Consider the following 10,722-nt stretch of genomic DNA (forward strand, 5'->3'; position numbering starts at 1 on the left):
GTGCAGTTATTAAATTTGTGAGTAGGAATTTACAGGTCACGTGTGAGCACCTGGCCGCAGGAACTTTGGGTAAAACACACACAATAGAGGTTAGGTTATGCTAGTATCGCACACACAATAATTTCCGTCTACTCCTCAAGACCGCACCACAAAGATTGATTTATTTCTGTGGGACCTGGCCGAGCACCAGTGACTGGGCCTTGCGGGGTGCGGGCCGCACTCGACGTGTTAATTGACTTTAATCAAATCTAAAACTTTTAAAGCTGTTTCAGCTAGGCTTTCTAGAAAAAAACACAGTTATGTTCTTGGAATAATCATTGTACCTATGTTGAAATGTTTTTGCACAAAACATCCGAGTGTAATGTTGTATGTGTGTTTGTAGGTGACTGCAGAAAGCAATATTCTGCAGCAGATTGAAGACCTCGGAGAAGAGACAGGGCTCGTGTGTGTTATCTGCAGGGAAGGCTACAAATTCCAGCCTGGCAAGGTATAGGCCTGCAATATGTTTACTTCTTATTGTTTAAAAAAGATTACAGCATCTGACTCAAACCTTAACCTTGCTATCATGCAGAGTGGGCCATTTCCGATTCACGATTCCCTTGAATATTCAAAACAGCTGGTATCAAGGAATTTAAATTTTTGGTACTTTGAGACTTTATGAGGGATTTTATACCTCAACTGGCATATCTAGTTTTTGATCATACAATACTGCATTTCATTAGGATTTTGATTTTGCAAACTTTGCTTGGAACCCTCTGCAATTGTTATAATTTTTAGAAATTACCGTAGTGAAAAAATTTAAAAATCATCAAAAAACTTTTCCAGAAAAAAGGGAAAAATATATTTTTTTAATAATTTACTGATTTTTCCTGTCTTGAACAAATCTTAGGCTACAACTAATTTTCCTAATTGATGAATAATTTACTAATACAACTAGACATTCTATCCCCATGTTAAAGTTGTAGCCAGGTTTTTAATAAAATTTGTCTTAGTTGATGTGAGCCACCTACAGATTGCGCTGATCTAAATTACTGATTTCTGCCGACTACATGATGGTTTTTACCAAGTCAAACTGATGGAATGACTTATTATGAGCTATAGCAACTGTTGTGACCCAGTAACTATGTCAGTAACAAAAAATAAGGTACAAAATAGAGTTTTTGACACTAGCGCAATCTGTGACTGGCTCACACAACTACATTCTTTTTTAGTAAAAAAATTGGCGACAGCTGATCCATATGGATGGGATGTCTTCTTCTGTATCCAATAGTCAATGCTAATACTTACCAATAGTTTTAATTTTCAAACCAAAAGGGATAGTTTAAAATTTTAAGGAGACATGTTTTCACATTCATAAGTCTTTACACTCATCTACATGTATTTATCTGTTCAGGTGTTGGGTATCTACACGTACACCAAGCGTTGCAATGTGGACGACGCTGAGACTAAGGCTCGCAAGACCATCGGCTACAGCACGGTGACTCACTTCAACGTGGTTCATGTAGACTGCCACATGAATGCTGTCCGGTACGCTAGCTTATCTTGTATCCAAGTTGTAGATTTACAATGTTTCTAGTTTCTAGTTGTGACCCAGCTGTTTTAAAATATCCAAGATTATTTAAACACAATTTTATTTTTTTAGTTGTTTTGTAGTAAAATATTACCTCTAAAATCATATTTTGTCACTGTAAAAAGTACCCTATCCATCATAAAAACAATAAAGTTAGGGATTGTAAGAATATTTATCCCTGAAATAGATAACGATTTTGCAGAATTTGTCCTAGTGTTAGTTTACCTTACAAAACATGTCTCTATAGCTCAAATTGTATTCTTGCTGTCTTGCCTGTGAGATTCAAACTTTCTTTTATTTTATGTCTATAAAATCAACATTGGCATTTTAACACGATCGCAGCTGAGCGCTAGACGGCGCCAGGAGCTGAACTAGCGCTCGCTGCTGCGTAACATTGCTGTTGATATGATACACTGAATTGTAGTAAAAACAACAGTAGTTATACTGGATAGCAATGTTCTGCACTGCAATAAAACTGGCTTTGGATATAGTACCAAGCGATTCTGATATAGACATACCAGAAACAAAAGAACCCTGGGCCATTTCGAGCCGCGCAGGCTTGAATGGTACGCCACACCTACCGGCGCGAACCACGTGTACTTTTAGTTTCTGCACAGGTTGTTTTGTTCTTGGGATGTCTATAGATAGCAGCACTACCCAGGTTGCAGTCGGTAAAGTAATGTCGCTATCTAGCAGGAAAGAGGTGGGACAAAGCCCTGTTTTATACAACCCTGGTGGTGATTTTGGGAAACTACATTTTTTAATGTCAGAAAAGTACGTCCCCACGAGCTGCAAAGATATATAGGACGCTCGTGACGAGCTTCCTGATCCATGGAAACGTTAAACAACGATGAACGGTGACGTACCGGAACGCTCCTAGCTCCTGGCGCCGTGGCCCCGCTGACGTTCCGGAACATCCGTCGCAGCGAACGTGTTAAGGTTTTTTGAATAAGAACAGTCCAAACTCTCCTTTTCTTAGCATTAAACATAAAACTTTATTTACAGTCATTAGTGTCCAAGCTTTTTAATTTGATCTCACCCTTGATGCTTGTTTAAGGCTCTACTGTGTCGAATAACTGACAGTTTTTGATGAGATTTTGTGTTTTAGACTGGCGCGTGCCAGAGACGAGTGGGAGTCAGCGGCTCTACAGAACGCCAACACCCGGTGCAACGGACTACTACCACTGTGGGGTCCTCAGGTGCCAGAGTCAGCCTTCGCCAGTTGTCTGGCTAGACACAACACCTATCTACAGGAGTGCACTAGTCACAGAGACATCAGCTACGTGTCCACGGTTCATGATCTCAAACTGCTGCTGTTGAGGTTCGCGCAGGAGAAGAGCTTTCACGAGGATGCTGGAGGTGGTGGACCGCAGTCCAACATGCACCTCATACCCTACCTGCTGCACATGGCGCTGTATGTGATCAACACGTGAGTACTCTGTGGTGTTTGGTTAACTAAATAACTTGAAATGGGTGAAAACCCCCAATGGTATAGTATGTCACAATAGTTAGATTTTTGTAAACCACATATATAAAAAAAATTTTAAATTTTTATATGTAAGAAAGTCAAACGTGTGCAAGGGAAAGCAGTGCCAACCTCTTTAAATTTTTGTGGATATTCTGAAAATCAAACCTGTCCGTTTTGCACCAAAGGCCGAGAAGTTAGCAACACACCTAAAAATTTAATACACACTCCTGACTTTAATTTCATAATGTATCCCTTATTTTTACTATGTATTGTAAAATTTACAACCCTGTGCCACTATGAGATATAAAACGTAGATAAACAATAATATACCTACCTATTCTCAGTTTAGAGTTAGACTAAACAAAATTGGAATGTGTGTCTACTTGAGCGGTGGGATCTGTTTTGGGTAGGTTCCTTCCTGGCAAACATGCATTCAATAATGTTCTAGTTATATAGCTATTTCACATTTCTTTTTTTAATATTATGATGTAATATTGTATTTTCTTATTTATATTGTTGATTGATTTACTGGGTGCAGGAATTAAAAATTTATCAGTGAAATTATTTTAAGCAGTTTAAAGTTCCGGTAGTTCACAAAAAGGTCCCAAATGAACTCTGAAATATTTCTATTTATACTGATAACGATAACAATAAGAATAAGAATAAGAATGCTTTATTGCCGTTACACTAGTTTACATGCATGGCACAGTCAAGGAAATGTCTTAGAACTAAAGGTTTTAACTTAGGTTTAATTTAACATCATTAATGAAGTCTATTTCTCTATATGGACACAGGTTTAACAGGTAGTTTTTAAGTACTATTTTAAATTTTAAACAATTAAAACATCTTATTGTATTAGGTAACATATTATAATACTGTTTGGATTTTTCAATAAAACTAGTAGCTGTGGTGCTGTATCGACACTGTCTAGATATAAAATTGCAGCGGTTTCGTGTGTTGTAACTGTGTACATTTTCATGTGTGTCTGTTTTACTAAAACTATTTTTTGCAAACACAAGGCAGTCTAAAATATACATTGCTTGTACAGTTAAAATATTAGCCTCCCTAAATAATGGTTTACAGTGTGTACTAAAATCAACATTGTACATGATTTTTATTGCTCGTTTTTGCAATGACAAAAGTTTTTTTTTATAATTACTACCTCCCCATACAATTGTTCCATAACTTAGATGGGAATGTATATGTGCATAGTAAATGCATTTCAAGGTATTAAAATCTACACTGTTCTTAAGCATGTTTATTATAAATATTCCTTTGTTAAGTTTTTTAGCTGTATAATCAATATGAACTTTCCACTTTAAGTTAGATTCTATAAAAACACCTAAAAATTTTACACAATTTTTACTATGCCTATTATTAAAACTAATACATAAATCTTGAGTTTTTTCTATATTTAAAAACAATTTATTGGCCTTACACCAGTCTTCGATTAAGCTATCTGCTTTGTATGCCATTACTGTTGAATTTAGCAAATTCTCACTTTGAATTTGTATTGCTAAATCATCTGCAAAAAGATAAGGCTTAACATTGAGGTTTAGAATATTTTTAGGCAAATCATTAATGTAAATGATGAAGCATACTGGGCCCAAAATTGAGCCCTGTGGGACACCATGTAACACCTCTTTATAATCAGAAAAAACACCATTGCAATAAACACTTTGATATCTTCTATACAGATATGATTCAAAAAATTTTAAAGTATTTTCTTCAAACTTATAAAAGGCAAGTTTTTGTAGTAGTAGATCATGGGACACAGTGTCAAAAGCTTTTTAAATATCATAAAACTTCAAAGATACATTATTTTGAATTTCTAACTCATCTAAACAATAAGAAATTAGATTCTGAACTGCATCTTTCGTTCCTCTATTTGCTCTAAAACCAAATTGACTAAAATTAAATAGATAATTTCCTTCAAAATACGATACAACTTGGTCATTTATCAAACTTTCAAAAACTTTACTAATAACAGGAATAATACTGATGGGTCTATAGTTATTTAAATCTAATCTATCACCGGTTTTATGTACAGGAATTACTTTAACACATTTTAAACAATCAGGATATATACCCTCGACAATACAAAGATTAAATAAATAAGTCAGTACTTCAACTATATACACTGCAGCCATTTTTATAATATCTGAGTTTAGTCCATAAACATCTAGACATCTACTACTGCTTAGCCTATTAATTTTCTCAAATACCTGTTCAACAGAAAATGGTTTTAATTTAAAACTAATATCTGCCATTGTGTCCATACCCCTCAACACATTAATATAGACCTCAGAAGATTTGTTCGATGTTGATAAATTATTAATCAAATTGTTTACAGAGTCTAAGAAATGGTTATTTAAAGATTGAGGGTCGAGAGAATTTTTACTTTTGCTTTTTCTATTGACACTAACTTTTTTATTTATTATACTCCACATTTCTTTCGACTTATTCTTTGCTGTAGATATATTGTTTGAGTTGTATTTTGTTTGTTGTTGCTTCTTTAATAAGTTTTCTGTATGTTCTTTTAGTTATCTTGTATTCCTCTTTGCATGTTTTATTTCCTGTCATTTTAAATTCATCCAAAAACTCAATACATTTTTGTTCCAAACACTGCAATTCATTTGTATACCAACGGTTGTCATATTTATCCTCACTTCTCTTATCTGCTACCAATCTGATTGGCATTGTAAAATCTAAAACACTTAACCCTAGCAGTGGCCAATGTTAGAAGTGGGGAATGGCCAACCCATTTTGGCGATTTTGCAGACCTTTTTTTGAAAATTCGTAAAAATTCAACCGTACAAGTAAACCTAGCCAACCTCATATTCATTTTGTTCAGAAAGAACAGGAGAATCTAGAAATAGTAATATCATAATGATTTAGACAGTGTATTTTATCGATAAAGTGAAAAAAATAAAAAAATTTGAATTTTTTTTTTTGAAATTTCAAAAGCGGCCTTGGTATTTTTTTTCTACGGATTTCTTTATGGGAAATTCATTATATACATTTTGTAGAAAATCTAATTCCCTACATAGAAATATATAACATGTTAGGAAAATATTTTTTTTTTATAAGTTTTTGGGGCGAAATATAATGACAAACGGAGAACCGAAAAAATTGAGAACCGTACAGTGTTAGTTTATGTTGTAAAAAGTTCTATAATACATGTGTATACTAATAATGATATATACATGTTTGTAAAGCTAATGAAGTAAGGAATCAAAAAAAGTCATAAAGTTTATGGTAAAAATAATTTTTTACCTATAAACATACGTATATAAAATAATGTTTATATATTTTAGCGATTTCTCGAAAAACAAAATTCACAGTACTTAGTATACAACTTTTGTACCAAATCTTTTTACTTCAAACCAACATAATAATCTTGTAGTGTATTCAATTACCAACATAAAAATGTATAACATGTTAGAAATATTTTTTTTGTAGGTACGTAATAGGGACATAATAATACAATAACCGCAAAACCGCAAATAAGTGTAAACTATAGCCTACAGTGTTTGCTTGTGTTGTGAAACATTATGTAGGCTGATGATATGTAGCCTACATATTTGTAAAGCCAATGAAGTAAGGAATCCAAAAAAGTCATAAGTATGATGGTAAAAAGTTATTTTCACCTATGATTATGTAGGCCTATCGATTTGAGAACGTTTTGAATTTTTTGCGCATTTCGAGAAAATGGAGTGTACAGTATTTAGTAGCCTATATAATTTTTTACCAAATTTTTTACACCCAAACCAATATAAACATGTTGTAGTGTATTCATTTACCTTTATAAAAATGTATAACACCTTGGGTAAATCATTATAACCCCTCTGAATGTCAGAATCGTCATTTTTGGACATGATGCTAACAAAATAGCCTACAGTAGTAGGCCTATTTAGTATAGGCTATAACTTTTTTACAAAATTGTTTACCCCCGAACCATTATAAACATGTTGTAGTGTATTCATTTACCTTTATAAAAATTTATAACACCTTGGGTTCTTGGGTATATCATTATATAGGTACAACAATCTCTGAATGTCAGAATCGTCATTTTAGGACATGATGCTAACAAAATACAACCTTTTATGAACACTATTCCACACAATTCAGTAATATTTATGCATGAAGATAACTGTTATACACACACACAACACTTCACTTACACTAACACTACGAACTAATAACATATTTAGTAATAAATCGCGGTATTACGACAACAACACAAACAAACAATGGCAATACAAGACAGCTGACAGACTGTGGCAGTAATGACTCACTTCCGTCGTCTACATCACTGTCTACATGCGAGCATACAGAAATAACCCTGAGTGCAGGGCTGCCACTCTCTGAATCTAAATTTCTTCCTCTTCAAAATGATATACTATATGACTAGTAATAATAACTTTCACTGTATATAATTCGTATTTTCCATACTGTCACCAGACGACTGTTGGCCATTTGTTAGAAATTTCGAAAACAGCTGTTTTCATAAAATCGTACCGATTGTGCAATCAATATTTAGTTATAAATATCACTACCACAATGAAGATAAAATCAATGGCTATCCAGTGGTATCACCCGCAACATCCCAAGACGAAAATTACCCGAGCAGGGTAATGCCAAACAAGACGTGTTTTGCCAGTTCCCAAGTGTCGGCTGCAAAAGTCGTACCGCGCCAAAATTTCATTTGATTTCTAATCGTCGTGACATTGTTATATACCTGCTACAGGGTTTGTTTATGTAATCAAATGAAAGTTCAGAATGTGATCTTTCGAATGGTATATATATTATTCTAATCTGAGTTGATTGTAAGTGTTTTTTTACCGTTAAAAAAATTTCGGCCCATACCGTAACCAGACGACTTTGGCCATTCTAAGCATCAACGTCATACCGTAACCAGACGACGGTTGGCCACTGCTAGGGTTAAAAAAATATTCAAAAAAAGGTCAAATTTATCATTTAATGTTTCTAATGAATAAACTAGTGTTTATTCATTAGAAACATTAAATGATGTTAAAACAAAACATAAAATGGCTTAGTAGCCATTTTACTTTACTTAAATTTGAACATAATATAACACCACTCATTTTATTAATGGGCCGTGAGATCCTAAAACTATTTTGCCCATTCATACACCTGAAATGTAATCTAGTAGATAACATAATTGCATAGTGATCTGATACAAGGGTGGGAACAACACAACCAGTCCTGTTATCTCTGTGAATGTTGGTTGCGATGTTATCAATACAAGTTCCAAGTTTGACAATTTTACCTTTTCTCATATTAGGCCTAGTGATTTCTAATGTAACCAAATGTAGATTAAAAGCATTAAATGTATTAGTTACTTCTTTTCGTTGATTACAGTCAATATCAAGAAAATCCACATTGAAATCACCACATAGAATAATATCAACATTGCTATTGATCCTACAATTCTTTTCTGTAGGACACGATGTGGCAGTAGAGAAGAGAAGAACCTCAACACCTACCTGGAGTGTGCCGCTACAGAACGGTGGATAGAGTCTAGCTACGAGGCGGAGGGTCCACTGTACTGGGCCACGCTGTCTCTGTGTCTACACTCACCTGGGCGCTGGCGTGTGACTCGCCTGGCACACCTGCGTCGTCTGCTAGTGCTGGCTCATGTGAGACACTCAAGCGCACACACCATCACAGACCCTGCGCCTGCTGACTACAGTGTCTACAAGAGCACACTGGTCTTCTTCGGTCTGGTGGACATCATATACAAGCAGTACTTCAAGGTAGGTCGGGATCGCTTGTAAAATAAAAATAATGAATAAAATAATTCTCGCATGACAACTTAGAATACAGGCTATAATAATTTACAAATTGTCACTGATGGAAAAACTAGGGTAAGCTCTATAATTTATGTTTTCCAGTTCTTATAGAATAGAATCATCAAGAAACTTGTGAGGTCAGTATGTTATTGCATCCTATATTTTATAGAATATTCACAATCACAATGTTCATTCCATTGCAGGGTATCTCAGTAAGCAGTGAGGAGCAATGGCCTACCACTCTGGCAGACTACATCAGACACAATGACGAGACTCTGCTCAAGTGTTCTGAGAGACTGATGGCTGCCTACACAGACGAGCTGTTGCCTGCCACGTCCTTCGAGGAGATATGCGACGTCCTTGGTAAGTTACGTCATTGTAATGTGAAGAGCAGAAACAAAATAAATCAATTTGTTAAATGACATTGGAAAGATATAAAATATTGGAACAACTTCAGCAAGGTCTTTTGAGGGTTAGGACTCCAGCTACCTATAGTTGATGGTTTTTTTATTTCACCTTATTGCCTGACACTGAAAATTTGTTATGTGATGAATCCTGTGTAGAAATTTCCTGCGTACATGAGGGAGGTGCCTCGAACAATGATAGGTGCAAATAAGTTGAATAGTGTATGTCACCCCTTCTCAGACCTATGCCTGCTGTGATTGTATTAACATTCTCTTTCATTCCAATCTGTTTCTAAAACAAACGTTCAGGCTATCCATCTAATCTAGCTGTAGACCGTTGTGGTTCTTTTGGAACAAAGGTCTCAGCACAGAATGAGTCACTGACAATCCTTTTCTTTCCTTATTCAAGAGAACTGTGGAACTAAAACTCCCTGATTGTTTTGTTTCAGGTTTCCTGAACGAAATCACTGATCCTTCAACCTACATCAAGGACATCCTGACTGGTCTAATCTCTTAGAAAAATTCACCTAGATGCAAACTTATCACTTAAGAGTTTTGAAATTTTTATAATTTGGGCTGTTCTTACAGATTTTCATGTGTGGTTTGTTAAAAAGAATTGTATTAAGCTTATTATCTTATTCTTAATAAATTATTATTTATGATGTTTAATGAATCATTGATCGCCTTATTGGAGAGTAATTACATGTGTTCTATTTTTATAAAATTTCACAGTTGCTAAGAATTTGTTGATAGGGCTACATGCTTTCTGCTTCATGTGCTTAATAGTTGATTTTGTTATATGTAACATTAAATACTTTAAGCAGACAATCAACACATTTAGTTCATGACTGCAAAGTGCACTATAATATTAGCAAATTCAGAATGCCGATGGAGGCCAGGTCAAGTTCCGTCTCATGCACCCCCACACTCAAGGGTGCAAGGGACAGGGTAAGTTGCTCTGGTGACGAGTAGCTGGGGTGGCTAGGCCTAAATCCCATTAGTCACCTCACCGAATACTCCGTTTAGTCAAAGTAAAGTTACAAATAAAAATAGTTTTATTTTGATTGGTTAAGTACAATAGAATATTTAACGAAATGGAAATACGGCTGGTCCTAATCCCCAGCGCCTGTGTGTGCATATGTGTGTGTGTGTGAACATACCTGGCCTATAAAAAAAGACTTTTTGTTCTTTTATAAATTCTGACACCTTTTTTACTGTGTTTCATGTATTGTTGATGTTTTATGTTGTCATATTAAAAAAATTTTTTTAATGATCAAACCAACAACATACGTGGTTTGTAATGGACAAAAAAATTACTTTGTCAGTTGATGAACCCTGTTCTTTTTGGGATCAGCAAATCACCTGAATATCATAACCTGTATATTTTCAACCGACTCTGGAAGAAAATAAGTAGAAGAAGACAAAAAACAGTTATTCAGGTAAGAGACATTTTTAGGGCACACT

The 10,722-nt window shown here is 34.9% G+C and overlaps 1 protein-coding gene across 1 annotated transcript in view; it reads left to right on the forward strand.

The window, feature by feature from the left end:
• Positions 1 to 9,914, forward strand: part of LOC128993025 (protein purity of essence-like) — a 36,767-nt gene extending 26,853 nt beyond the window's left edge. Inside the window, exons 2-7 of the mRNA XM_054416778.1 lie at positions 383 to 487; positions 1,394 to 1,527; positions 2,679 to 2,999; positions 8,506 to 8,818; positions 9,058 to 9,217; positions 9,708 to 9,914. Coding sequence (XP_054272753.1) covers positions 383 to 487; positions 1,394 to 1,527; positions 2,679 to 2,999; positions 8,506 to 8,818; positions 9,058 to 9,217; positions 9,708 to 9,775 — 1,101 coding nt within the window. The 3' untranslated portion in view covers positions 9,776 to 9,914. The remainder of the gene's footprint in view (positions 1 to 382; positions 488 to 1,393; positions 1,528 to 2,678; positions 3,000 to 8,505; positions 8,819 to 9,057; positions 9,218 to 9,707) is intronic.
• The last annotated feature ends 808 nt before the right edge of the window (positions 9,915 to 10,722 follow it).

The sequence above is a fragment of the Macrosteles quadrilineatus genome, unplaced genomic scaffold, assembly GCF_028750875.1.
Source record: "Macrosteles quadrilineatus isolate MER2022 unplaced genomic scaffold, UCM_ALF_1.0 Scaffold_4__1_contigs__length_99947679, whole genome shotgun sequence".
Lineage (NCBI taxonomy): Eukaryota > Metazoa > Arthropoda > Insecta > Hemiptera > Cicadellidae > Macrosteles > Macrosteles quadrilineatus.